The sequence below is a fragment of the Tachyglossus aculeatus genome, chromosome X2 (genome assembly GCF_015852505.1).
Source record: "Tachyglossus aculeatus isolate mTacAcu1 chromosome X2, mTacAcu1.pri, whole genome shotgun sequence".
NCBI classification, from domain to species: domain Eukaryota; kingdom Metazoa; phylum Chordata; class Mammalia; order Monotremata; family Tachyglossidae; genus Tachyglossus; species Tachyglossus aculeatus.
The window spans coordinates 28,329,729-28,344,517 of record NC_052100.1 but is presented as its reverse complement, the minus strand read 5'-3'; the positions used below and the strand labels follow the sequence as shown (position 1 = coordinate 28,344,517).

General features: G+C 45.3%; 1 protein-coding gene across 1 annotated transcript in view; it reads right to left on the bottom strand.

The window, feature by feature from the left end:
- The window catches only part of CDKAL1 (CDK5 regulatory subunit associated protein 1 like 1), a 340,204-nt gene that overhangs the window by 218,396 nt on the left and 107,019 nt on the right, over positions 1 to 14,789 (bottom strand). Inside the window, exon 8 of the mRNA XM_038770667.1 lies at positions 6,125 to 6,245. Within this exon, the coding sequence (XP_038626595.1) occupies positions 6,125 to 6,245 (121 nt within the window). The remainder of the gene's footprint in view (positions 1 to 6,124; positions 6,246 to 14,789) is intronic.

The window sequence follows — 14,789 nt, the reverse complement described above, 5'->3', positions numbered from 1 at the left end:
GGTTTTAATTCCAGCTCTGCCACAGGTCTGCTGTGTGACCTTGAGCGAGTCACTTCCCTGCGCCTCAATTACCTCATCTGTAAAATGGGGATGAAGACCGTGGGACAGGGGCTGTGGCCAACCTGATTACCTCGCATCTACCCCAGTGCTTAGAACGGTACTTGGCACATAATAAGCGCTTGACGAATACCACAATTATTATTATGATTATTATTATAAGGAGCGAGGAGGGTCAGGCTGGAGGAAACAGCATTAGCACATAATGGGAAGGACGATGAGGCAGTGGATTGTCAGCTTCTTGAGGGTAGTGCCCTTGTCCACCTACCCGAATCTATTGTAATAATAATAATAATAGCACTTATTAAGCACTTACTACGTGCAAAGCACTGTTCTAAGCGCTGGGGAGGTTACAAGGTGATCAGGTTGTCCCACATGGGGCTCACAGTCTTCATCCCCATTTTACAGACGAGGTAACTGAGGCGCAGAGAAGTGAAGTGACTTGCCCAAAGTCACACAGCTGACAAGTGGGGGAGCCGGGATTTGAACCCATGACCTCAGACTCCGAAGCCCAGGCTCTTTCTACTGAGCCACGCTGCTTCTCCAAGTGTCCTCCAAGTGTTTGGTAACGTGGCCTGTATACTGTAAGCGCTCAATAAATCCCACTGATTGACTGATGGAAGAGTTAATAGCTAAGCGCTGGGCTGCCCACCCTAAATGCATTTTTTATATAATTTTTTATAGAACTTACTATGAACTTACTAGAACTTACTAGAACTTTTTATAGAACTTACTTCTTAAATTATAGAATTTTTTATAGAACTTACTATGTGCCACGCACTTAACTAAACGCTGGGGCAGATACGAGTTAATCAGGCCGGACAAAGTCTCTGTCCCATAGGGGCCTAACTGATCAACTGATCCATCATTGGCATATAATGAGCATTTACTGTGTGTAGAGCACTGTGCTAAGCGCTTGGGAGAGTACGCTACAACGGAGTTGGTAGACGGGATCCCTGACCACAAGGAGTTTACAGTCTACATGGAGGGATTACAGACTACAACCAAAATGGGAGGATGCAGGATCTAATTAATAATAATAATAATGATGGCAATTATTAAGCGCTTTCAATGTACAAAGCACTGTTCTAAGCGCTGGGGAGGTTACAAGGCGATCAGGTTGTCCCATCAGGGGCTCACAGTCTTAATCCCCATTTTTACAGATGAGGTAACTGAGGCACAGATAAGTGAAGTGACATGCTCCAAATAACAAAGCTGACAATTGGTGGAGCCGGGATTTGAACCCATGACCTCTAACGCTGCTTCTCTAATTCTAATCCTCATTTTATAGATGAGGAAACTGAGGCCTGGAGAAGGGAAATGATGTGACCAAGGTCTCACAGCAGGCATGTGGCAGAATGCGGTATTAGAACTCAGGTCCCCTGACTCCAAAGCCTGTGCTCTTCCCATTGGGCCATGCTGCATTTAATCCACGCAAGGAACAAATCTTTCCATATTTCCATATTTTCCCACTCGCCTTAAGAGCAACCTGTTTTTGGCCTTTGGGGTTTCCAAGTCTCCGGCTGGAGTTGGATCCTGGAACTCCATCCAGGCCTCCACTCTGGGTGGAAAGACAGAGGCAAATAAAGCTGTTTCTGCAAACTCCCTCCACCCCACCTAGGAATCCAACAGCTCCTTCCTGGATCTGTTGGCTGACCCTGAATCCTAGAAGTTGAATTCCTCTCCTGGAGATTTTATTTCCTATAAAATGACTCTAATGTAGTTTAGCAACTGCCCTCGGACAGGTTTTCTTTCCCCCCCTTACCCGACGCTCTCTGGAAGGTAACCACAGCCGCATTAGGCAGATGGGATCTGAATACGGATCCGAATCGCATTGTTTCCCGAGGAAATAAAACCGGGCTCGGAAAATCCGCCCTTTGAATACCGGTGGCCTGCTAAGCAGGTTTTCCCTCTGCTCGCCGTTGGGCACTCACAAGGGAATCGACACCTCAGACAGAAAATTCTGGAAAGGTTCTTCACAGTGGTGAAGATTCAGGGATTCCTCAGCAAGCTAAGATCAACTGGGGTCTTGGTCACGAAATTTTTTTGGATTAGGCTGCCAAGTGGTGTGAGCTAAGGGGTTGGGTATGGTACTTATTGAGCGCCCGCTACGGGCTACATACTGAGGCAAGAACAAGACTATCAGCTCGGATGCAGTCCCCGGAACACCAGGGGTCTGCAGTCATCATCATCATCATAATCAATCGTATTTATTGAGCGCTTACTGTGTGCAGAGCACTGTACTAAGCGCTTGGGAAGTACAAATTGGCAACATATAGAGACAGTCCCTACCCAACAGTGGGCTCACAGTCTAAAAGGGGGAGACAAAACCAAACATACTAACAAAATAAAATAAATAGAATAGATATGTACAAGTAAAATAAATAGAGTAATAAATATGTACAAACATATATACATATATACAGGTGCTGTGGGGAAGGGAAGGAGGTAAGATGAGGGGATGGAGAGGGGGACGAGGGGGTCCTTTTACAGAGGAGGCAACTGAGGCCTAGAGAGGTGGAGTGACTAGTTCAAGGTCACCCCGCGGACCCGTGACAGAGCTGGGATTCGAACCCCTGACTTCTGAGCCTCATCCCCTTGTTCTTTCCACTAGGCCTCGCTGAGGGGCAGAGATATTCCCGTTTTCCGGATGTAAAAGGATAGAGGTGATGAGGCTCTACGAGGGAAATCACCTCGGCTCGTTTCAGACCCTCTCCGTTCTCCCGACGACTGGTGGGAACCACGGAAAAAGAAACATCTCCCATGGAGCCGATGCTCGGAAAGGCCAAGTCACCTCTCCTGATTAACCCTTGGTACAGCCGGCCACGTTATTTAACGCCGCAATCAAAGGGAGGGCCCATCGAAGCCGCAGAGGGCCTTCCAAAACAGCAACTAGCAACCGAGTGGCCTTGCTTTAAACCCTGTTTACTTTATTGAATTTGCAGAAAAATAGACATTCCTCAGAGAAGCTTTCATCAGATGTATTAAATGAGGTCGTAAATGCCTGCACTGTAGCCTTTTAAATCAGCCAAATAAAACAGACCGCGTGGCCCAGCCTAGAAAAAAGAAGTCGGGGAATTAGTGCTCGCATGCTGAGCTGCACTAAAATAAAAGCGGAGTGGTTTAAAAAAATAAATATATGTATGTTTTATATATTATTCTTGAATTGGAAAAAACTGACAGACCTTAATCCACAAACACATATGCAACCAATTATGTTTAATTAGCATCTGAACTCCACAGCCATTTCTGCTGATAGTGCTGGGAGAAACAACCACACACACACAAAAAAAACCCCCCACAAACTTCTGCAAAACAACAAGAACATGGAAGGCTCTACACTTTGCCAGATTAAAAAAAATTTCCACTTTAAGTGACACTCGCAGAATTTAGGTAGGTAAAAGGGGTAGGGAGGTGGCGGAAGTCTTCGTGAATGTTCTCTAACCGGGGGCATCCCTGGCCCTCACCCCCAGGGCAGGGGTCTGTATTTATTAAGCATTTACTGTGTACAGGGCACTGTATTAAGCGCTTGGGATAGTATGATACAACAGAGTTGGTAGAGGTGATTCCTGACCACAAGGAGTTTACAGTCTACAATGAGGGATTGTCTACCACGTAAGTGGGAGGATGTAGGATCTAATTCCCATTTTATAGATGAGGAAACTAAGGCCCAGTGAAGTGGAGTGACTTGCCCAAGGTTACAAAGCAGGGGCTGTTATTGGAGATTGGTGGTGGTCATTTGGGTGAAGCAGATGGGACGGAACCAGGAAATGCTATGCAGGTTGGTCCGTCCTCCCCAGTTGGGTGTGAAACGGGCCATCCGCTTGTTGCCAACTTGTACTTCCCAAGCGCTTAGTACAGTGCTCTGCACACAGTAAGCGCTCAATAAATACAATTGATTGATTGATTGATTGATCCGCTTCACCCAGTCTGGGGCCCAGAACATCCCAAGTGGCCAGCACTCGCTGTTCAACCGCAAACAGCCATTACGTTCCCTTCCGGGCTGGCGGCCCCACTGCTCTGAATCAAATCACAGGACTGAAGAATGCGATAACTCTCAATCGCCGCTGCCCAAGACCACGGTCGGGAAGAACGTACCAAACGTGAGTTGAATTCCCACACTGAGACGGACTGATGTTGTTAAATCCTGCCTGGGATCAGGGGCTCCAGGGGGACTTAAATTAGGGCACGTTTAACGATTCCGTTTTGCAGGTGTGAAGCGACAGTGCCATCCGCTGTTGCTCTGCATAATCTTTTTAAGGAGGTTAAAGCACATGCCCCATCTCCTCGCATCTTCAAATGAAACTGGGCCATTTGGGTTTTAATTGAACTGAAACCATTTGGGAAGCAGGCAGCAGATAGGCGGTTTATGAAAACCGGGAACGTAGTCACAATTTCAGGAGGCTCAATTCTGCCTTCCTAGAACATTTTACCCGTTCTTGTGTCCTCCTGCGATCCAAACTCACCGAAGCCCATGACGCCGTCTTTCTCCAAAACAACCCGTTGCCCAGACGGACCCGGTTAAATAGGCCGACACAGCCAGGATTTGAAGTCGCCCAAATCCTCCAGGATCCTCCCACTTACGGCATCATCTCCCCTAGGTCCACCTTCTCCAAGTTCTCTCTAAAGTGGGGCACAGAGATGCTAGGGAGAGCAATCCAGGCAAGAGGCTCACTCGCTCTTAGGATCGATGCGGGGACGGGGAGATAAAGGAAAGCGAGCAGGAGAGAAAATACAGATATGGTCAGAAAGGCAGGTACGCTCACCTGTAAGACAATCTGAGTGTCCTGAAACTTAAGACCACAGGTCTTCTGGTAGACAGGGAGAAAAGGAAAATACTGTCTTAAAAAGTACTCACAAATAGGATTCAGAGCAATTCTTTTTTTTAAAAAAATCCCCATTTTATAGACAAAGCGACTGAGGCACAGAAGTGAAGTGACTGACCCAAAGTCACCCAGCAGACCATAATCAGAACCCAGGCCTGTGCTCAATTCACTAGGCCAGGTTAATTCAATTTCTTTTTCTTTGTCGTGCTATTCTTTCCTTGTGAGGATGATGGTATCTGTTAAGCACTTACTATGGTGCCAAGCACTGTTCTAACCACTGGGGTAGATGCAGGGTTATCAGGCTGCCCCATGGGGGGGCTTACACAGATGAGGTAACTGAGGCACAGAGAAGTTAAGCGACTTGCCCAAAGTCACACAGCTGTTACGTGGCGGAGCTGGGATTAGAACCCACGACCCCTGACTCCGAAGCCCGGGCTCTTTCCACTAATTTGCTTCTCTTGATTTCCCCCTCCACAAAGCAGCCAGAAATAAAGGGGAAACCCCAAATACTCTGTCCAGCCTTGGGTCACCAGAGATGAGGACGCCTCTGACAATTCCCTCCTAAACACGCAGACGTGATGAACCAGTCCACGGTGGGTGGGATACGATGGGTTTTCCCTAGCAAACGGGATGGGGGAGGGACGGGGCGCGATCATTTGAAAATGTGCCCAAGCGTAACAGAAGTGAGGCGCCCAAATGGGAAGCAACAAGCTGAAGGGACTTAATGGGAGTTAATCAATAAATGGTATTAATTGAGCACTTACTGTGTGCAGAGCACTAGGAACCTGGAAGGAGAGTTGATAGAAATCTACAGAATTGGTAGAAAATCTGGTAGTTTAAAAATCACATCAATAATGTGTCTGAAAGACCCATTTTTGATCGTACATCCCATAGCAGCTCATTCAAAAATGTGGGACGCCTTCACCTTTCCACCAAAGAGAATGTAATGTTGCAAAAAACGTTTTACCTCTAGCCCAAGAAGCCCCGTGAAATCTACGTGATGACAAACAGACGACGCTACTAATGAATAATACCCCCGGTCCCGCAAAAGCGGAACAGAACTCCTTGGGCAGAAAACCCATTTTTAGAGGACTCCATTGTTCAAGTGCTTCAGGGTGGCCAACGTTAGTCCATTATATGCCGAGCTAATATACCCTGGGCCTGGGGGAAAAGGAAAAAAAATGACATCGGATTCACGGACGGCGCTGAATATTTTATGAGCCGGTCTGAAAGGCGCTTACCCCGTATTGATGGAGATGATTTCTATCAGTGGGTTTTTCCTAATCTTTGGCAAATCCAATCGCGCTCCCCCCATCCGCTTTCCATTATCCTTCTTCTGACCCAGCAGCCGCACGGAATGACCTTCAAATGAAGCGCATAAATATATATGAGGAGGCGTCACACCACTTTCCCTGGTCTTGACAAATGTTAATATTGGCATTTCAATTTTCTTTTTAAACGGGGAGGTTTAAAAAAAAAAAAAGGAACAAAATGTGACCGTTTCCCATTAATGACGCTGGTTTTACTTGAAACCCTACAGTTGCTACCCAAGGGAGAGTCCGTTTCACGATGCATTGACATGACGGATAGAATGCCCAGCATGGGGAATAAATTCACCTCTCTGACTACACAGGTAACAGAATTACAGGAACCCAGTGCTGAAAACTTTAGAGTAGAAGTAATAATAATGATAATAATTATGGTATTTGTTAAGTGCTTTTAGAGTAGATGTAATAATAACTATTATTATTGTGGTATTTAAGTGCTTACTATGCGGAGGGTACTGTACTAAGCGCTGGAGTGGATATAAAGCAAATTGGGTTGGACACAGTCCCTGTCCCACATGGGGCTCACAGTCTCAATCCTCATTTTACAGATGAGGTCACTGAGGCACAGAGAAGTTAAGTGACTTGCTCAAAGTCACACAGAAAAGTGGCGAAGCCGGGATTAGAACCCATGACCTCTGGTTCCCAAGCCCGGGCTCTTTCCGGCTCTTAAAATAAGTAAAATTTATTTATTTTACTTGTACATATCTATTCTATTTATTTTATTTTGTTAATTTGTTTTGTTTTCTGTCTCCCCCTTCTAGACTGTGAGCCCACTGGTGGGTAGGGACCGTCTCTATGTGTTGCCAACTTGTACTTCCCAAGCGCTTAGTACAGTGCTCTGCACACAGTAAGCGCTCAATAAATACGATTGATTGATTGATTGATTGATTGATTTCCACTAAGCCACACTTCTTCTCTCACACAGTCCTCTTCCCACGTGGGGCTCCCGGGCTATGGTGGAGGAAAACTGATGGCGGATCAAGCAAACAGGAAGCAGAGACGTGAAGGGGTGATTAAACCCAAGCAGATCAGCGACAGTCCGTATTTACTGAACGCTTACTGCGGGCTGAGCACCGTACTAAGCGCTTGGCAGAATCCAACAGAGTTGGTAGACATCAGGTAAACTAGCACCCAAAATAGAAGGATTGAAAGTGGATCCAAAAAGGAAGGCAGGGAAACTCGGACACGAAAGACGGACAAGGAAACAAAAGCAGCCCTGTTCTTCCCCCTTGCCCACCAAAAAAGTGCTTTTTAATATTAAAAACCTAGCAGAGGGGTGGCTACCCACCTGCATGCCTGCCCTAGTATCTGCCATTTTTAGTGGAGAGGATCTTTAAAAATGTAATTTTCCAGCAATAGGCCTATTTCACCTATTGAGACAGCTAATTGAGATAACTAATAAAACCATCAGCCTCAGCCTTTTTCCCCCCCGCTCATGACTTTAATAAGAGGACATTAGGTAATTTAAAGAATAATGTGCCCTTCATTCTGCAAATTCTTCTTCTGATGCGGCAACATGAGCTTAGAGTCAAGCTGTAGCTTTTGGCTTGCCAGCCCCTGCAGATTTTTGAGGTGAGTTAAACTTTTCAATCAAAAGTCCAGTTAATGAAGAGGTGAGCGAGACTGGCGTGATAGCGTGATAGCGCTCTGAAAGATGTCGAAAGTTCAGTAATGACTCCGTGGAAGTATTCCACTTTCACACTACCATGACGGAAATTTCATTATGCCCTGCTGTGCCTTCAGTAATATGCAGCCTGCACTAATAACACTTGATAAATTATTCATTTTCACTCTCTACATGCAAATAAAAGACCATACCTCTGCCTGATGATATAACGAGTTATTTTCCGATTCAATGGCTCATTAAAGAGTCTTCGACCTAACAGTGCGTTTTTCTGCCGAAAAGGAGAACGCTACCTGAACGCTCGGGACGGACAGGGAGAAATAGTCGAAAGGATCCCGTCGCAATCGAAAAGGCGGCTGAATGAAATTGAAGGGAAAAGGGGGGGATAGTGACTTCTGGATTTTATAGGGGCCTGGTTTCTTTTCCAATTCTCTTTGCAGGGGGATGTCAATACCTGTGGAGCTAAGGACAAGAAGGCGGAAGATCTGGGCGTGACCTTGGGCAAGTCATGTCTCTGAGCAAAATCACCCCATCCATATACTCACAGGATTAACAGACGACTCTAAATTTAGAGTAAAGCAGGGCCTGCTGGATAGAACGCGGGCCTGGGGGTCAGAGGACATGCCATTCTTATTCTTATTATTGTAAATACCATTGATTAATTGATTGATTTTGGGAAACAACTGCTCTGAAAAAAGGAAAGTCCCCATGCCAAGATATGCCCCCATCTTACCTCCCTCCCTTCCCCACAGCACCTGTATATATGTATATATGTTTGTACATATTTTTTTTACTCTATTTAATTTATTTGTACATATCTATTCTATTTATTTTATTTTGTTAGTATGTTTGGTCTCTGTCTCCCCCTTATAGACTGTGAGCCCACTGTTGGGTAGGGACTGTCTCTATATGTTGCCAATTTGTACTTCCCAAGTGCTTAGTACAGTGCTCTGCACATAGTAAGCGCTCAATAAATACGATTGATGATGATGATGATGATGATGATATGCCGATCCAGAAAACTGGCTTACCAAATTTTTGGTTGTGGTGATAATCAATCGTATTTATTGAGCACTTACTGTGTGCAGAGCACTGTACTAAGCGCTTGGGAAGTACAAGTTGGCAACATCTAGAGACAGTCCCTACCCAACAGTGGGCTCACAGTCTTAAAGGGGGAGACAGAGAACAAAACCAAACATACTAACTAAATAAAATAAATAGAATAGATATGTACGAGTAAAATAGAGTAATAAATATGTACAAACTTATATACATATATACAGGTGCCGTGGGGAAGGGAAGGAGGTAAGATGAGGGGGATGGAGAGGGGGGCAAGGGGGAGAGGACGGAAGGGGCTCAGTCTGGGAAGGCCTCCTGGAGGAGGTGAGCTCTCAGTAGGGCCTTGAAGGGAGGATAATGATAAACATTTAGAGGGGTGTGCTATTTATATTCAAGTCACTATGCATATATTCGTTCATTCAATCGTATTTATTGAGCGCTTACTGTGTGCAGAGCACGGTACTAAGCGCTTGGGAAGTACGAGTTGGCAACATATAGAGACGGTCCCTACTCAACAGCGGGCTCACAGTCTAGAAGGGGGAGACAGACGACAAAACATATAAACCAAAATCAATAGAATATGTACAAGTAAAATAAGTAGAGTAATAAATATGTACAAACATATATACATATATACAGGTGCTGTGGGGAGGGGAAGGAGTAAGTGCTCAATAAATACGACTGAATGAATGAATGACTCATTCAGAGCAGCAAGACACAAGGGGCCAGAGGAGAATGTGCTACCTAGTTTAGCTGAATTCTCTTTATTTAAATGAGGAAATTGAAGGGTGTACTTTCTCATTCATTCATTCAATCGTATTTATTGAGCGCTTACTGTGTGCAGAGCACTGGACTAAGCGCTTGGGAAGTACAAGTTGGCAACATATAGAGACAGTCCCTACCCAACCGTGGGCTCACAGTTTAGAAGGGGGAGACAGACAACCAAACAAAACATGTGGACAGGTGTCAAGTGGTCAGGACACATTCATTCACTCAATCATATTTATTGAACGCTTACTGTGTGCAGGGCACTGTACTAAGCGCTTGGGAAGTAGAAGTTGGCAACATATAGAGACGATCCCTACCCAACAGCGGGCTCACAGTTTAGAAGGGGGAGACAGACAACCAAACAAAACATGTGGACAGGTGTCAAGTGGTCAGGACAAATTCATTCATTCAATCGTATTTACTGAGCGCCTACTGTGTGCAGAGCACTGTACTAAGCACTTGGGAAGTACAAGTTGGCAACATATAGAGACGGTCCCTACCCAACAGCGGGCTCACAGTTTAGAAGGGGGAGACAGAGAACCAAACAAAACATGTGGACAGGTGTCAAGTGGTCAGGACACATTCATTCACTCAATCATATTTATTGAACGCTTACTGTGTGCAGGGCACTGTACTAAGCGCTTGGGAAGTACAAGTTGGCAACATATAGAGACAGTCCCTACCCAACAGTGGGCTCCCAGTCTAGAAGGAGGAGACAGACAACCAAACAAACATGTGGAGAAGTGTCAAATGGTCAGTCTTCTAGACTGTAAGCCCGCTGTTGGGTAGGGACTGTCTCTATGTGTTGCCGACTTGTACTTCCCAAATGCTTAGTACAGTGCTCCGCACACAGTAAGCGCTCAATAAATACGATTGATTGATTGACAAACAGAATTAAAGCTAGATGCACAGATGAATTCAAGCTTCTCCACCCTGAAGTCACGGGAACTGAAATTCCCAGTGACCTGCTTCTCGGCTGTTTTTTTGGTTTTTGTTTCTGTGGTGCTTGTTAAGCACTTACTATGTGCCAGACAACTGGGGCTCACCGTCTTAATCCCCATTTAACAGATAAAGACACTGAGGCGCGGAGAAATATAATGATTTACCCAAGGTTATGCAGCAGATGAGTGGCGGAGGCAGGATTGGAACCCAGGTTCTCCGACCCCGGGGCCCGTGGTTTATTCCCCAGTCCTCGCTGTTTCTAACTCGATTTCCTTATGCCTTTCAAAGGACTCATTTGTGTCGCAGAGAAAGGAACCACGTTCTTTCAGCCTTTTATAGCGGTGTCAATCATGTTTACAATAATGGTTTGTCATTTAGCCTTCTAAGACAAACTTTAATATCTACCGGGTTTTAAAGCATGCTGAATTATACATTTGGGTTACAATTAACACACAATGCTTGTTCACATTCCATTAAGCTTTATGCACTTTTCAGAATCCATTAAAATGGGAAGGGATCAGGAAGCAGGGATGGAGAACACGTCGACGTTCTGGACAAAGCGAATGCGGTATGGGCGTTTAATAAGTGTTAAATCACAGCTTGGACAGTGAGCACAGTGTGGGATGGGCTTCGCCTGATCTGATCATCAGAAGGAGAAGCAGTGCGGCTCAGTGGAAAGAGCCCGGGCTTTGGAGTCAGAGGTCATGGGTTCCAATCCCGGCTCCACCAATTATTTATTTATTTTACGTGTACATATTTATTCCATTTATTTTATTTTGTTAATCTGTTTTGTTTTGTTCTCTGTCTCCCCCTTCAAGACTGGGAGCCCGCTGTTGGGTAGGGACCGTCTAGATTTTGCCAATTTGGACTTCCCAAGCGCTTAGTACAGTGCTCTGCACACAGTAAGCGCTCAATAAATACGATTGAATGAATGAATGAATTGTCAGCTGTGTGACTCTGGGCAAGTCACTTCACTTCTCCGGGCCTCAGTTCCCTCATCTGTAAACTGGGGATGAATCCTGTGAGCCCCACGTGGGACAACCTGATTACCTTGAACCCCCCCACAGTGCTTAGAACAGTGCTTAATAAAATGCCATTATTATTATTATAATCTCACACAGACCACAGCGCTTAGCAAGGGTTTAGCAGCGTGGCTCAGTGGAAAGAGCCCGGGCTTTGGAGTCAGAGGTCATGGGTTCAAATCCCGGCTCCGCCAATTGTCAGCTGGGTGACTTTGGGCAAGTCACTTCACTACTCTGGGCCTCAGTGACCTCATCTGTAAAATAGGGATTAAGACTGTGAGCCCCCCGTGGGACAACCTGATCACCTTGTAACCTCCCCAGCGCTTAGAATAGTGCTTTGCACATAGTAAGCGCTTAATAATTACCATCATTATTATTATTAGCACCGAATAAGTGCCTTAAGAAATGCCATCAGGGGTCAAAACCATCAGAATAAATAGAATTATAGCTATGGACATTTCATTAATAAAATAAATAGATTTTCAGCAGTCCCGGCCGATGGCCCATTATAACAATGTGTTGTGTGAACGATCCAGGCAGAATAATTAAACGCTTTCTAGACTGTGAGCCCGCTGTTGGGTAGGGACCGTCTCTATATGTTGCCAACTTGTACTTCCCAAGCGCTTAGTACAGTGCTCTGCACATAGTAATCGCTCAATAAATACAACTGAATGAATGAATGAAGACTTAACCTTTTCAACCAATGCTTAGAAATCCTCTCCCACTTAGCAAAACTTTTTTTCGTTCTAGAGAAAGCTCAGTAATTTAAAAATGCTTGCTAATGTGGAAGGGTGATGTCTCTGGACAAGGCACGGGACCGGAAGTCGGGAGACCCGTGTTTAACTCCCAGTTCTGCCATTTGCCTGCTGTGTGACTTCGGGCAAGTCACTTAACTTCTCTGTGCCTCGTAGTGTCTGGTTGAGTTGGCAGGGGGCCCAATGGCCCTTGCTATTGACCCAGAGCCATTACATCCTCCTCTCACGTCCCTGTTAATGCGGGCACCGTTTCTGAGGCCTGGGATTTGAGGGAGGGAGTCAAGACAGAGAAGAAGCTTGACCACCGGCCTAAGAGTCAGAAGGATCTGGGTTCAAATCCCAGCTCTGCCACTCATCTGCTGTGTGACTTTGGGCAATCTGATTAGCTTGTATCTACCCTAGTGCTTAATACAGTGCTTGGCCCACAGTAACCACTTAAGAAATACCATTAAAAATATATGTTTACCTATATATTGTTGCAGAATGCGAAACAGCAGTAAAGCCTCAGTGTGAAAAGAAAATTGACTCCATAACATTCAGCTGTTTCCAGTACAATGAGAAAAGAACTGTGAAGTCAGCAGTGAACTGAAGTTGTAGATGTTTAATCATCCACGGTCATTTATAGTTTGCTGCCCCAAAATATATGCCATTATAAGCACAAAATCATTAATAATAATGATACCCATTAAGTGTTTATTATATTCTCAGCATGGTGCTCAGCAATAGGGTAGATAGAAGATAATCAGATTATAGGTTCAGTTCAGGACTCGCAGTCTTAAGAGGTAGTGAGGGAAGGTGCCCGACTAAAATGAAGAAACTGGGGGAGAGGGAGATAAAGTGACTTGTCCAAGGTCACACAGCAGGCCAGGGGCAGAGCAAGGACTAGAACCCAAGTCTTCTGATTCCCAGACTCGTGTTTTTTCTACTACTATCAATCAATCGTATTTACTGAGCGCTTACTGTGTGCAGAGCACTGTACTAAGCACTTGGGAAGTACAAGTTGGCAACATATAGAGACAGTCCCTACCCAACAGTGGGCTCACAGTCTAAAAGGGGGAGACAGAGAACAAAACCAAACATACTAACAAAATAAAATAAATAGAATAGATATGTACAAGTAAAATAAATAAATAAATAGAGTAATAAATATGTACAAACATATATACATATATACAGGTATATATGTATATATACTACTATGGTACTTGCTAAGTGCTTACCATAAAGATAGGCACTATTCTGATCACTGGGGTAGATTTATTCATTCATTCAATTGTACTTATTGAGCGTTTACTGTGTGCAGAGCACTGTACTAAGCGCTTGGGAAGATACAAGTCAATCAGGTTAGACACAGTCCACATGGGGCTCGTAGCCTGGGAGTCAGAAGGTCCTGGGTTCTAATCCCGATTTCCACCATCCATTCATTCATTCAATCGGTATTTATTGAGCGCTTACTGTGTGCAGAGCACTGTACTAAGCACTTGGGAAGTACACCTTGGGAAGTACAAGTTGGCACCACTTTCCTGCTGTGTGACCATGGGCAAGTCACTTCCCTTCCCTGTGCCTCACCTGTCTCACCTGTAAAATGGGGATTGAGACTGAGCCCCACATGGGACGGGACCGTGTCCACCTCACTTTGCTTGTATTCCTCCCAGCGCTTAGTACAGCACAAAGTAAAAGCTTAAATACCATCATCATTAGTATTACGATTATTGTTATAAGAGGAAGGAGCTAGAATTAATCCCCATTTTAACAGACGAAGTAACAGGCGCAGAGATGTAAAATGATTTGCTCCCGGTCACAGGCAAGCGGGAGAGTCGGGCTTAGGACCCAAGTCCTCCGAATCCCAGGCCTGAGCTCTTTTCACTGAGCCACCCTGCCTTCCCAGTTACAAGCGACTTCCCTGGAAACTTCCCGGTTAATAATAAGAGAAGCAGCGTGGCTCAGCGGAAAGAGCCCGGGCTTTGGAGTCAGAGGTCATGGGTTCCAATCCCAGCTCCGCCACTTGTCAGCTGTGTGACTTTGGGCAAGTCACTTCACTTCTCTGGGCCTCAGTGACCTCACCTGTAAAATGGGGATTAAGACTGTGAGCCCCCTGTGGGACAACCTGATCACCTTGCATCCTCCCCAGCGCTTAGAACAGTGCTCTGCACATAGTAAGCGCTTAATAAATGCCATCATATTATTATTATTATTAAATAAGAAGTTGAATGTTGGCTCTCCAGCTTTGGCTGCAGTGCAGGTGGGGACTGCTAAAGTCTTACACTGCCCGAAAGCCCTTCGCAGGTTTGAGGAAAATGGGCCTCGTGGAAGCAGGCTAGAGCCAGCGGCATCAGGGTGGGTCTCACCAGAGACGCAGACCACCGAAACGCCGTCAATCCCACTGAGCGGAGACCGGCATCGTTTAG